At 45.1% G+C, this 14,393-nt stretch overlaps 1 protein-coding gene across 6 annotated transcripts in view; it reads right to left on the bottom strand.

The window, feature by feature from the left end:
* ANAPC1 (anaphase promoting complex subunit 1) overlaps positions 1 to 14,393 on the bottom strand; it is a 61,940-nt gene that overhangs the window by 31,311 nt on the left and 16,236 nt on the right. For all 6 annotated transcript variants that reach the window (XM_081903633.1, XM_081903632.1, XM_081903634.1 and 3 more), the window contains exons 17-26: positions 13,672 to 13,859; positions 11,458 to 11,532; positions 9,766 to 10,031; positions 9,449 to 9,540; positions 7,501 to 7,649; positions 6,424 to 6,502; positions 5,905 to 5,941; positions 4,023 to 4,093; positions 2,305 to 2,483; positions 1,561 to 1,787 (exon numbers count right to left, since the gene is read on the bottom strand). In XM_081903633.1, the coding sequence (XP_081759759.1) occupies positions 1,561 to 1,787; positions 2,305 to 2,483; positions 4,023 to 4,093; positions 5,905 to 5,941; positions 6,424 to 6,502; positions 7,501 to 7,649; positions 9,449 to 9,540; positions 9,766 to 10,031; positions 11,458 to 11,532; positions 13,672 to 13,859 (1,363 nt within the window). The remainder of the gene's footprint in view (positions 1 to 1,560; positions 1,788 to 2,304; positions 2,484 to 4,022; positions 4,094 to 5,904; positions 5,942 to 6,423; positions 6,503 to 7,500; positions 7,650 to 9,448; positions 9,541 to 9,765; positions 10,032 to 11,457; positions 11,533 to 13,671; positions 13,860 to 14,393) is intronic.

The following is a 14,393-nucleotide window of genomic DNA, read 5'->3' on the forward strand; positions in this document are numbered from 1 at the left end:
CCAACTGCCCACTCCCATTGCTGATGGGAGTTCTTTATGTATTGATTATGCCTGGGGAGGCTTCCACAGCTATTGCCTGTGCCAAGAGCTCTTCCAGACTGACAGGTCTGCAGAGGATTTGGCATGTCAAGTGGCAGAGCTACCATTGCGCTAAAACAGAGACATCAAAGGTGCTTCCAGGCAACAATGTTTACTGAAGATTCAACCCAATTTGTTTGCAGGGAGATGACATTTGCTATTGAATGCATAAGGTAAAGGGACCCCTGACCATTAGGTCCAGTCGTGGCCGACTCTGGGGTTGCGGCGCTCATCTCGCTTTATTGGCCGAGGGAGCCGGCATACAGCTTCCGGGTCATGTGACCAGCATGACTAAGCCACTTCTGGCGAACCAGAGCAGTGCACGGAAACGCCGTTTACCTTCCCGCCGGAGTGGTACCTATTTATCTACTTGCACGTGCTTTCGAACTGCTAGGTTGGCAGGAGCAGGGACCGAGCAACGGGAGCTCACCCCGTCACGGGGATTTGAACCGCCGACCTTCTGATTGGCAAAGTCCTAGGCTCTGTGGTTTAACCCACAGCACCACCCGCGTCCCTTTTTTTTTTTTACAATTTGTTTGTGGGTAGGTTAGATTATGTTGCATCAGGGCAAATGCTCTACAGTGTATTTCCCTGTCACTTTCCTTACTGCAGAAAGTCCAGTCTTTGGCAATCTGTGGGTCTGTTGCACCAGAGCTCCCAAACAACAATTTTTTCAACCTGAATTTGCCCTGTGAGACCTGCATTGCAGGGGGGTGAACTAGACAATCCTCTGGGTACTTTCCAACTCTACAATTCTATGATTTCAGGTCAGATTTGAGGGTAAACCATATACAGCACGGGTCTGCCCTTGTGGCTCGTTGGAAGTTGAAACTGCTTCACATGTACTATTACGTTGTCGTCTTTATGAGGATATACGTTTGACTTTTATTACACCTGTTGTGCAAAAGTCCAGGAAAGAATCGGAATACCATAGTTTAAAACTACTGCTAGAGGACAAGAATCCCAAGACTACATTAAATGTAGCTAAATTCTGTGTGTCTGCAATCAATCGCAGGAAGCCAGTGGCATCCCATAATGACCAAACCCCTAAATGTTAATTACAGGGGGCACGCTAATAATTAATTTTAATTTTTTATATTTAAATCTTTGTTATATTCACATTGTCCCTTGTATTTTTGATATTTATTTTTTTATGATCTTTGATATTGTGTGTGTTGACGCTGGTCTGTGACCATATTAATAAATTCATTCATTCATTCTATGATTCTACGAATCCCCCTCAAAAACAGCGACAGTCTAAAAGTGCCCTCAATCTCAAACCTGCAAAAGAATACGGCATTTTCGTAAGGAAACTTTCTACTTTCCCAACTGCCCACTCCCATTGCTGATCCCAGCATCCTTAGGAACTTCCAGAGCCTGGAATCACTGCTAGGAAGCCTGACTCTGGCAAACATGGGGATCTCTGCAGTGACACAATATGACACTCCGACAAACAAGCTTCTAGGAAAGCCAACAATTTACCGGTTTTCTTTTTCTTCTATATATTCGTGGTCACTGACTTCTGGCATCTGAACTACATTGACACGGACAGGGTGAGCACTCTGGAGAAGTCTGCGCACCTCTTGCACTCTCAGGTCTTCGCTCCATATGAGTGACATCACTTCCTGGTTCATATCATTCATTCCGTCGTCCTCTTCTTCTGACTCGGCTGTTGAGGGCATTTCGGAGGAGAGCACCTGGGTGTCAGACTTTTGGAGAGAGAGAGAGAGAAATTGTATTTTAGGTGTGGAAAGGTTGGAATGTTTGAGGCTATATAAAGAGTACTGGAGGCGAGAAACATAACAGAGGTACATAAGGTTTTGCAGAGTGTGGAGAAAGATCACAGAGGAAAGCATTCCTCTCCTTCTCAAAATACTAAAACCCGGGGTCAGCCAATGAAGATGAATGGTAGGAGATTAAAGATAGATAAGAGGAAACACTTCATCACACAAAGCATAGTTAACCTATGGAATTTTCTACCAAAGACACAGTGAAGACGACCAACTTAGAAGGCTTTATAAGGGGATTAGACAAATGCATGGAAGATGCAAATCGAAACATTCAATTTTTCCCCTTTTTCCATAAAAAGGCATTATTGGTAAAACTGGAAATACTCTTTCCCTTTAATTTAAACAAACGGAAAGCCAAGCACAGGCATTAAATCTCAGAAACTATTTTAAGGAATCTTCCCAACTTTTCTCTGGAAGATACTTCTCTGCTACTTACAGCTTTACACTTTGGCAAGTTTCCCTCGCACGCCTGTTTGGAAAGATCCTGACGGCCAATCAGAAGACAGACTGCTTCCGGCCAGTCAGAGGCAGGCTGCTGCCGGCAGTGATATATTGCATCTCTGATAGGAAGAGCAACTCCAAATGGCAAAGACTCCAGATCTCTTAAGGTGAATCCTAATATCATAAAGAAAACAAACCTTGGGGTAATTTTGCATGCTAAGTTCTACGAACCCATCCTAAGTCCAAAATTAATACCTGTAGGCACAAAAGCAGAGATGCAAACATACCCTGTAGGACAGGGGTGGGGAAACCTTTTCTGGCTAGCAAGCCAGATCTTAATCTCCCTTGGCCCCGGTGAATCAAATCTGACAGGTTTCAATCACCTGACATCAGAGAATCAGGTGATACTGTGCTTCAAAGACCCAATTGTAAGGACTTCAAAACATGGGGGGTTCTTGCAACATGGGGGGTTCTTGGAAAGTGCTTTGCAAGAGGTCACATACTGTTCTTTAAGACTCTGAAACGGCTTTCAAACAGTAGGGTTTGGGAAGGATCAAGAGCAGTACTGAGAGGGAGAAGCAGTTTCCATGGACTGCAAGCCAGTTATACCTCCTTGAGAAGTTGATGGGCAGGAGGGAGTACATGTTGGGAATCTGAATACGTGCAGCTACTCACACAGAGTCAATTAGGGTTTGGCAGACAGCCAAGGAAATGTGAAGGAGTAAGTCTGCCTGGTGATACAGAGGCATGGAGACAGCTCCCTCATTGGTCACCTCTCTCACGGGAATAACGATTAATGGCCTACTAACTAGTACGAGTGTCAGTGTAGGAGTTGGAGGTTGAGAGTTGTGAGTCGTGTATGAGTTAGTCAAAGATCCGTGTTCTGTTCCTGTAAATAGTCCACTGTATATAATAAACACCTAACTACAAGTTCCTGGTTCCTGCTTCGTCCATCCTGTCTGCAGCCAAGCTTCCAATTGCTTTCGTAAATTCTGCGTTTACTCTGCTAGGTCTGGCTAAGGTCCTGCAACTAGTCGTGAAGTTGCGAAACACCAAATAGGTTTTGCCAATAGTACAACTTGCCTTGCTTCAGCAAAGGAATGATTGGACACACTTTAGATTCCTGAATGTTCCTATGAAGCCCCTCTATTATCAACCCATAGGGTGGCTTCCCCAAAATGGCCTTAGCAGGCTGGTGATCCCTACCCCCTACACACAGTAGGTACAGGCCCATGGCATTAGAATCCTTCAGGATGAAGACAAACAATGGTTTTTAAGAGAGTATTCTAAGTGAAACACTGCTTCCCATGGTGGCACATTCATATTTCTTTTGCCTCACTGTTACGTCTGGCCGTAAACACTTTTCAGGCTTTTGAAATGATAAAAACCTATGAAACATCTTTGGCCAGAGACAACAGCGGTATTTGTGCACACACAAGCAGCGGCCCACTTTCAGACTGCTTTCTGGGGGGGGGGGGGAACGTCTCTAGATTCTGCTTTCACACATTTAAAAATGAAGTTGCTAGCCTTTGTTTATATGCACGCAGAAAGGCCACAAAACCAAACACAAGTTTTATTTTTAGTGCTTAATTTTTGGTTTGTTGCGTATGTATTTTTCCACCCTCGGACTTTCAGGTGATGGGCGGATTTATAAGTACTTTAAATAAATAAAATAAATAAAATTCCTGGCAAAAAGTTGGAAGATCTCCTTACCTACATTCGTCATCCAGACAACCAGCTTTTCCGCAAGACTGGAAGCAGATGGGCTGTGCCGAAAACTGCATCTGCACAACAATGGGAAAAGCAAGAGGAATGTAATGCGCTGTCCAGGAGCCAAAAAAGGGGCTTCCATTCCTCTCCACCTGTCCCTGATGATTCTCCCTAGGCCACCCCAACCTCACCAGCCCCGCTCCATGTCCTCCCCAACTACTTCTGCCTGGCTGGAATGTATCCTTGAACTGTGACAATGCATTTTGCTTGCCTGGACAGAGAGGGGTGTGAGTGTCACATCCATTGCCATAGGTGCCAACTCTATCCATTGCCATAGGTGTTAGAATTCCTGCATCATGATTGCAGTCATGGGATTGTTGTCTATCACATGACGGTGTATGTTTTGACTCCACAGAGTGGGTAGTGACGGAGACAGGATGTTTGTGTGACTGTGTTCCGTGAAGTGGGTCTATTGTCCTTTGTTCATTTTTTCTCTTTGCTGTCTGATGATAGAGAGAGAGGGAGCCATGTTGCAGTGCTCCGTCTGTGTTTATATGTAAATAAAGTAGATTAGCCAAAATGCTGAGTTGCTGAGGTCTATTACGCAAGCTGCGAAGGCTTTGCTGATCCTTAAGTGTGCTAATGTCTGTTGGCATCGGTCGCTGTGATGTTCGGGCTGAAGAAAGCTTTTGAAGCTCCCGAACGATTGGCAAGGAGGGAGAGAACATGGCAGATGGGCATGTGTCTCTACCAGGGTCCTACTCAAGTATAGGCTGAACTCCTGACAGGGGACACCTAAGCACCCCCAAAAAAGTATGCTGGCACGGGACTGAGCCTCCCCAAATTTGAGGGGCTGGGCCTTGCCAGGCCTCACTGCAGCAGCAGTTGTTTTTGGCAGGCCTCATAGCCTCCTCCAGACACATGTGAAGGTCTCACCGCCAATGTTGGGCAGAACTTGGCGCCTCTGTACCAGAATACAAATTTCTTCCAGAAAGTTCCTCACAGAGGAACGTGGCCCTCCTGCTGAAAAATATTCCTCGCATAGGAGGAAGGAGATGTGACTGTTGTCCTTTCCTGCTCCTCCGAGTCCCTACTTTGTTCCACAGTGAGTGGCCACAGTTTCCAGACAGATTTTGAGCCTTGGCCCCTCTACTGCCTGAAAGGAAGGAAGCAGCCGGAGTGGGGCCAGGGCAGATCAGAATGCACCTACTGCAACACAACAGGGTCTTTCTCTCGCTGGTGTGGCCCAGGCCTCTTATCTCCTCCTCCTCCCATCTGGCTCTTAGGGAAAAATTCCCTGGAAAAACTAAAGCAATTCAGGAAATTGACCATAAAGAGCCGAGGAAAGAGGCGGAGGAGAAAGATCAATAGTTTAGAGGTCCTTTGAGGGAAAATAAGACTTCCCCAAGGGCAGGAATTGAGCAGAACCCATAAAACAGGCATAGGCAAACTCCGGCCCTCCAGATGTTTGGGACTACAATTCCCATCATCCCTAGCTAACAGGACCAGTGTGTCAGGGATGGGAATTGTAGTCCCAAACACCTGAAAGGCCCGGAGTTTGCCTATGCCTACCATAAACCGAGAGAGTAGTTTTCATAATGCTCAGGGAGGAGATAGCAAGCAAGGGCGAGCACCAAAATATCATACTTTTCCGTTTATAAGATGAGGGGGTTTTTACGTTTAAATAGTTCTTAAAAATTGGGGTGAGCGATGGGCATTCTGGTGAGCGTTTTTAGGCACACACACCCCAAGAAAAGCTCAACAACTCTGGGGAATCTCCCCCCATTTTCTGAATTTTGAGTCCCTAAAAATAGGAGGTGTGTTACACACGGAAAAATACGATAGCTCCCAAGTGGAACGTTACGCCATTCACTAATTAACATACCGAGGTTCCTCCAGCTCAGTTTGCTGCTTTCGCTGCCCTAAGGAAAAGAAAGGAGAGAGAATGAAAAGGCACCGCTCTTACCTTTGCTTGAGAAGATTAAAACAAGCAGCAAAAAAACAAGGTTTTCTGTGGTGGCTCCTCTCCTTTGGAATGCCCTCTCCCAGGAGGCCCGCGTGGAGAACTTGTTGCTGTCATTTCAGCACCAGGCAAAACCACGCCTGTTTCCGTGGGCTTTTAAGAACTGCTAAAGTAAGCAGCTTATGAATGGTTTGGTTTGACTCTCTGCTTGAGGGAGCTGTCACTGCTTTAGTTTGCTGCTCTTAATTTGTACAATTTCTTTTTTCTTTTTTAATTAGTAGTAGTAGTAAATTGCACTTTTTGTTTCTTACAGCTCTACAAGCCACCTGGGTACTTAAGAAATATAAGTTGAAGGTGCGGGGATACAAATGATGTAACTAAAGCAAGCAAAACAAAATGAACATCCCTACGGGCATTGGAGAGCCTCAAAAAACGTATTACCTGTAGTTATCCTGGACAAATAGTTGGAGGCCTCATTTAAAACCGCTTTTTCATCGCCAAGGATGTACAGCACAACACTCTGCTCAGGAGAAAGAAATTCGCTTTTACAAAAGATCCAGTAGATTCATCTTGTACAAACCTAAGAGTCATATCCACTGTGCTGGGCAATTTTTTATCTGGCTCCCCTCACTATTGTCTTGCATCCTGCCTGCCCAGCTGCCCGTCAAAGAATGTGACCCTTGGGATAAAAGGGATTCCTCACCCTTGATTTAGAGTAAGGGGATGAGCAACGTAAGTTGAAGATAAAGAGTGAAGTTACAAGTTGCTGTAAAGATTTTGTGCTGAAAAAGTCAAAAGATTTTGCTAAGAATGTGAAATGCTAGGAGTGCAGCTCATTGTTGGCTTCAGTATACAAACTGTACAGAACTGTGTATAGGTAATGTAATTCTCTGCAGGGAGACCTGTATTCTGCTATAAGTACTAGCTCATGGGTAGGGAAATGAAGGCCTGGGGGCCGGATCCGGCCCAATCACCTTCTAAATCTGGCCCCGGACGGTCCAGGAATCAGCGTGTTTTTACATGAGTAGAATGTGTCCTTTCATTTAAAATGCATCTCTGGGTTATTTGTGAGGCATAGGAATCCGTTAATTCCCCCCCCCCAAATATAATCCAGCCCCCCACAAGGTCTGAGGGACAGTGGACTGCCCCCCTACTGAAAAGGTTTGCTGACCCCTGTACTAGCTAAAGGCCACTACTGCTAGATTTTTTTTTTAAGCTGTTGCTTTAAATTGTTTTTAAATGCTATTTGTTAAGTTTGATTTTTGAATTTGTAGGCTGGGGGGGAGTTGGTATGGGGTTTTTGTTAGGAAGTGTGGGAGTTTTTATTAGTTTGTACACATTAGTATTGTTAATTGTTTTAATTATTTTTGGCCTTTATATTGTAACCTTGTGTTGTGAACCGCCCTTAGACCTACGGATATAGGGTGGTATACAAATTTAATAAGCAACAACAACATGCAGCGAAGCATGCCGACACCTATTTGCAATGCCAATTCTGCAAGCGCTGTCTACACATACCAGCACCACCAGCTTGCTCCTTTCGCAGATGCCAGGCAAGTAGGGGTAGGGCGGCACACTGTCTCCCTTCAAGCAGGAACTCAGCCACTGGAAGATGCTTGGAGGTTCAGCCAAAAAAAAGGAAGGGTGATGCATGAAACCTGTTTGGGCTGAATCATACAAAGTATCAGGTCAGGTGTGCCATTTTAATAATACGGAGGTGGTTCTAAAAAAGAAGAAAGTAAAGGACCCCTGGACGGTTAAGTCCAGTCAAAGGCGACTATGGGGTTGCAGCGCTCATCTCACTTTCAGGCCGAGGGAGCCAGCATTTGTCCACAGGCAGCTTTCTGGGTCACGTGGCCAGCATGACTAAACAGCTACTGGTGCAACAGAACACCGTGACAGAAACCAGAGCGCACGGAAACACAATTTACCTTCCCGCTACAATGGTACCTATTTATCTACTTGCACTGGCGTGCTTTCGAACTGCTAGGTTGGCATGAGCTGGGACAGAGCAACGGGAGCTCACTCCGTCCCAGGGATTCAAACTGCCGACCTTCAGATTGGCGAGCCCAAGAGGCTCAGTGGTTTAGATCACAGCGCCACCCGTATAGGATTAATGCTATCAGACCAGCTTTAAATCATTCATATAGAGCTAACAACCTCCTTCGTCAGAGCTGGGGAACTTGGGGTCCCCTGCCCTCAAGATGTAGCTGAGATGGGGGACCAGTGCGTTCCAGATGTTCTATTTCAACTCCCATTAGCCTAGGCTAATAATCAAGGGAGTTGTAGTCTAAAGCATCCAGAACTCACCATGTTCCCTGTACATAGATTATGGTGCCAACTATCTCTGGCCACTGGCTAGGCTGCATGGGGTTGATAGGAGTTGGGGTACAATAATACATCTGAAGGGTCGCAGGTTCCCCATCCCTGAGCTATGTTCCAGCCTGCATATTTGCAAACTAAATCACCAGCGACCTTGGGCCAAAGGAAACCAAACCCAAGTAAGTCCTGAGCACCTTGGATACTTCTCACTGCCTGGAGAATTTGGATGCACATAACAACATTGAGGGGACTTTGGTGTCTACGGTAAATATATATTTTATTTTCTGGGGGCAGAATTAAGTGCTTCACAAACAGCATCCAGTGACACTGCCTCTGGTTTCCAAAAATGTGTATTTGTTAAGAAGACTTCTTCTCAGCCACAAACAACAGCATATATATATATATATATATATATATATGCTTTCGTAGATTTTCACGGGTACAGGAATGCAGGTTTTGGTGTCCTCGGGTGTCTTCCCGTGTAAAAGTTCCAGTAACAAGAAGCCGAAAGCACCAGCCTGAAGATGACGAGTGAGACCTCGTCGAAACGTCGCCTAGACACCCCAACTTTTACACGGGAAGACACCCGAGGACACCAAAACCTGCATTCCTGTACCCGTGAAAATCTACGAAAGCAAATATATATATATATATATATATATATGAGAATGACAAAACTCTAATAAGGGCAAGTTGTTTGAAATAAATATAATGCATAGAATTTAGTACCACAGTTAATTGGGATTGCCATATAGCAGCCTAGGTCAACCCGGTGCTCTCTAGATGGTTCGGACTACAATTCCCATCAGTCATGCTGGCCAAGGCTGATGGGAGTTGTAGTCCAAAGCATCTTGAAGGGCACCTGGTTGAAGAAGGCTGCTACGGAGGACTAGGTAAGAGGCTATAAGGACCATGAACCATTGGCAATCTGTTTTCCAGTTCTGGGATTCATTAAAATAAATGCTATTACTGGATTGTATACTGCATGTGGAGAAAGCTAAACAGATCGAGGACTGCACTTTAGTAACAGCTCCACAATCAGAGTCTGGCAGCATGGCTTCTAAACACACAGTAGATTAGTGACACAGTTACTAATACGAGTGTTCTTCTCCAAAGCAAACCAAGCTATTCTCTAGAAACGCACCTGGATCAATTATGCAGGCTTGGCTAGAAGTCTTTACAAGCACTGGATAGTCTCTGTAGTAGTAATCAAGATAAGCTTCCAGTTTCAAGTCCCTAAAAAGGGGGAAATAATAAACAAGTGCATAGAGTTATAAACTCTGATGGTGTCACCTCTTACTTTTCTCTATACTATTCTCTAAACACTCACCTGTTCACTCCATTTACTTAAATTTGTAAAAAATAAATAAAGATCAGATGTGCTTTAAAGCCCAACTCCAAATCCTCCGACCTGCTGCCAGGAAACACCACTGGCCAGAGTTCACACCCACAAGGGCATACCTTGCCAGCTGAACCAGAAGGACAACGAGGGAACGAATCCCTTCGCCCATCAAGCAGTTCAGCTTGAGCTCCTCGTAGATCAAGTGGAGCACGCAGAAAATAGCTGGGATGTGGGGGAAGAGAAGAGTGGTGGAATCCAAGCAGTGGTTGGGCGAGAGGCTATCCTTAGGAGATTTCACTTCCAGTGGATCCAGTCGCAGAGCTTTGGCCAAAGGGTGAGACTCAACATTTTTATGATAGTCAGAATTTAGCAGATATTCCCAGTCCTGGATTAAAGGAAAGGGAAGGGAAGGAGAAAGGACACATGAGATAATCCTGCATACTAAATTGTTTTAGTTTATACAGTTTATATTTTTAAAAGGAAAGAAGAATGCAAAGCAGGGAGTTAAAAACACCAAAGGCAACGAGATCACCAGTGCGATCTTATAGGCAGAGTTTACAGTTCTCAAGCTGTTTTTTAAAAGATGCTTATTAACATGCTGTTGGTTTTGAGCAACATAGTCCTGTGGCCTCTGAAAGACAACTGTTGCATAATGTTTTATTAGCAGGAGCTAATATGAATGTACCTATTGCAACAGGATCCTTCTCTTGCTGGTGCCTATTTCGTCAAGACATTGTTTGCTTGCTCATTAGCATTTAAGGACATTCTCTAGCACAGTTCAGAAACCGGCACCCACAACAATGTCTTTCATATTGCAAGATCAGGAAGAAATGTTACCTGGTCAGCTTCTGAAACACGCACCAATGGTGATCGTTTGCATGTATCAAATAGATATCAGAGAGCAGACAAAGCTTTGGTTATTAGCCTAAACCTCTTGACCCCAAACATAATACTTTTTTCAATGCCACCATTAACAATCTGAGCAACCTTGTACCAAAACCAAACTCCAAACCTGATGAAGTGGGCTCTAGTCCACAAAATATTATGCCACAGTACATTTCTTAGTCTTTTAAAGATGCCCCTGCACCCTCCATGGTTTTACTTGCAACTATCCCTCTGGGAAGGGACACGGGTGGTGCTGTGGATTAAACCACAGAGCCTAGGACTTGCCGATCAGAAGGTCGGCGGTTCAAATCCCCATGACGGGGTGAGCTCCCGTTGTTCGGTCCCTGCTCCTGCCAACCTAGCAGTTCAAAAGCACACAGCGCAAGTAGATAAATAGGTACCGCTCCGGCGGGAAGGTAAACGGCGTTTCTGTGTGTTCTGGTTCGCCAGAAGCGGCTTAGTCATGCTGGCCACATGACCTGGAAGCTGTCTGCGGACAAACGCCGGCTACCTCGGCCTATAGAGCGAGATGAGCACCGCAACCCCAGAGTCGGTCACGACTGGACCTAATGGTCAGGGGTCCCTTTACCTTTACTTATCCCTCTGGGAGCTTTTATGTTGACCTGCTAATCACCAAAGTTCATCAAGTGATATGCAGACCTGTGAAGTCAGCCTTCAGTCCAAAACACCAGGTTGTAGCTGAAGTGCAAACTCTCACCTGTTGGACTACAATTCCTACCTCTGCTGTAAGTCAAAGCAGCACACCTGATGCTCACATAACACCAAACAAGTTCATGCAAATGTGTGTGTTTTTTAGCTAAGCGCCATACAAGTCTAGGAAGCAGCACCTCCCAAATCAGAGGAATGCACAAAAATCCTCCAGCTGGTCAGGAACTACTAATTAAAATGATAAATTATTCCCTTACTTCATCTGATCCCGTCTCTGACGGCCGGGCTTTCTTGGGAGCAATGACTGGAGAAAGAGAGCCTTCAAAATCAAGCTGAAATAAACAGATAAATAAATCATCACACTGGGCACTGAATTTCAGTTTTCATACATTACAGGAATCGTTCTGTCAGAAGAAGCAAAGCTGATCGTGCAACAGTTCCACGTACAATTGTGATTACTTCTTTGCATTAGCCTCCGCCACCTGGAACCCTGCCCCTGATTTGGACTAAAACTCTCACCAGCCCCAGACAACCTGGAGGTTGGCTGTCCCTGCTCTAAGATCTACCGTATATACTCGAGTATAAGCCGAACCGAATATAAGCCGAGGCACCTAATTTTACCACAAAAAAACTGGGACATAAATGGACATAAATCTGACATCAGGAATCACAAGACAGAGAAACCAGTAGGAGAACACTTCAATCTCCCAGGACATTCTATACAAGATCTCAAAGTAGCTGTTTTACTACAAAGGAATTTCAGAAATAGACTGGAAAGAGAAGCTGCTGAATTGCAACTTATTACCAAACTTAAAACCATGGAGAGACCTGGTCTGAACAAAGACATTGGATTCTTATCTCATTATACATGACAAAGCCACTTTTCACCTTCTCACCCCTTGCTTTTTCCTGTAAGACCTATTGCAGTCGTTAAGAGTCGTCAACAGGCTCATCACAGCTATCTGCCAATCACCCATTCCCACCACCCTTCTGAGTAATACCCCTCCCCACCTTCTCACTATATAGAAGGGTCTGGTAACTTCTGTTTCAGTGTATCTGAAGAAGTGTGCATGCACACGAAAGCTCATACCAAGAACTAACTTAGTTGGTCTTTAAGGTGCTACTGGAAGGAATTTTTTTGTTTTGGGAAAACTTATTGACTTGAGTATAAGCCGGTTCACCACACCACAAACCTCTCCTCCCCCAGCCCCTCCCCTTGCCTACCTAGGCCACCAACAAAGGCGGCGGAGGAGGAAGGAGCAACTCCAAAGGGCTGCTTTCAGGCTGCTCATTCCTCCTCCACCGCCGCCGCCGACAGGGACCCTCACTCAAGTATAAGCTGAGGGGCGCTTTTTCAGCATAAAAAATGTGCTGAAAAAGTTGGCTTATACTCGAGGATATATGGTATATTGAACTATTATATAGAGCCAAGCAATATCTAGTAAGATGTGAGGGCACCCAAAATCAAGGGAGCCATGCTGTGGTTGTGCTTGCAAGATTCTGTGTATATATAGTTTAAGTCTAAGAAGTACAGGGAAGGGACCGAATACATTATCTCAGCAATACCTTGTTACTAGCAGAAAGCCTGTTACACAGCTTGAAGGTGTTTGGATCAATAATAATAATAATAATGTAATAATAATTTATTATTTATACCCCAGCCACTCTGGGCGGCTCCCAGCAGATTCATCACCATGTGATAAAACATCAAACATTAAAACTTCCCTAATCAGGGCTGCTTTCAGATGTCTTCTAAAAGTGGTACCTCAGGTTACATACGCTTCAGGTTACACACTCCGCTAACCCAGAAATAGTGCTTCAGGTTAAGAACTTTGCTTCAGGATAAGAACAGAAATCAGGCTCTGGCGGTGCAGCGGCAGCAGGAGGCCCCATTAGCTAAAGTGGTGCTTCAGGTTAAGAACAGTTTCAGGTTAAGAACAGACCTCCGGAACGAATTAAGTACTTAACCCAAGGTACCACTGTAGTTGTTTATTTCCTTGACATTTGATGGGAGAGCATTCCACAGGGCAGGCGCCACCACCAAGAAGGTCCTCTGCCTGGTTCCCTGTAACCTCACTTCTCGCCATGAGGGAACTGCCAGAAGGCCCTTGGAGCTGGACCTCAGCGTCCAGACTGGACGATGGGGGTAGAGACGCTCCTTCAGGTATACTGGGCCAAGGTCGTTTAGGGCTTTAAAGCTCAGCACCAACACTTTGAATTGTGCTCAGAAACATATTGGTAGCCAATGTAGGTCTTTCAGGACTGGTGTTACGTGGTCTCAGTGGCCGCTCCCAGTCAGCAGTCTAGCTGCCGTACTCTGGATTAGTTGCAGTTTCCGAGTCACCTTCAAAGTGCGCACTGCAGTAGTCCAAGACTTCAGAGCACATGGTGGAATTCCCACCCTTCGAGTGACGCCTTAGTATTAAGCTGTTGGTGAGAAGTCAAGTGATGTCGCTGCAGAAGTCACTTACGTTACGAGTCCAGGCCACTCTGTCCGTGTTGTAGCCCATCATGTTCATGAGGCAGGTAACAAATAAGTTCCACTCGGAGTAGTAACTTGGTCCGCCCGGTGCATTGTAGGCATTGTACCACCTGACGAGCATTTGCACGGCTACTTCTCTGGGCAGGATACACTTAATGCCTTGTAAACATCTTTTGACTGTTTAGGGTAAAGGGGTGAAGAAAGAACTGTTCAGATTACCGTTTGGTTATTGAGCTACTCAATCCATTTCTGTGACTTGAAAGCCATTTACACCCTGGCCCAGTGTGGCACCATCAAATTTTATAAAAATGGAGAAAAGCAGATAGAGAAAAGTTTTTCCTCCCTCTCTCATAACATGAGAACTCATGGACATCCAAAAAGGACTTGCTTTGTGCCCCAGCCTACAGGAATCAGCTGTGAAACGATGGGGTTAATTTTGTTCTCTTGGTCCTGTTCTCCTAATCATGGCATAGAGACCTGGAAGTGATAAATGGTCAAGCAATTATGCTCTGAGTCCTATCCAAGTTAAGTCCACACTGGTTCAGTGCTTGGATTTTAATTTGCTGATTCTATGTCACTGGTGAAGAAGAAGAAGAGGAGTTTGGATTTGATATCCCGCTTTATCACTACCCTAAGGAGTCTCAAAGCGGCTAACATTCTCCTTTCCCTTCCTCCCCCACAACAAACACTCTGTGAGGTGAGTGGGGCTGA

The sequence above is a fragment of the Podarcis melisellensis genome, assembly GCF_964234715.1.
Source record: "Podarcis melisellensis genome assembly, chromosome: 3".
Taxonomy (NCBI): domain Eukaryota; kingdom Metazoa; phylum Chordata; class Lepidosauria; order Squamata; family Lacertidae; genus Podarcis; species Podarcis melisellensis.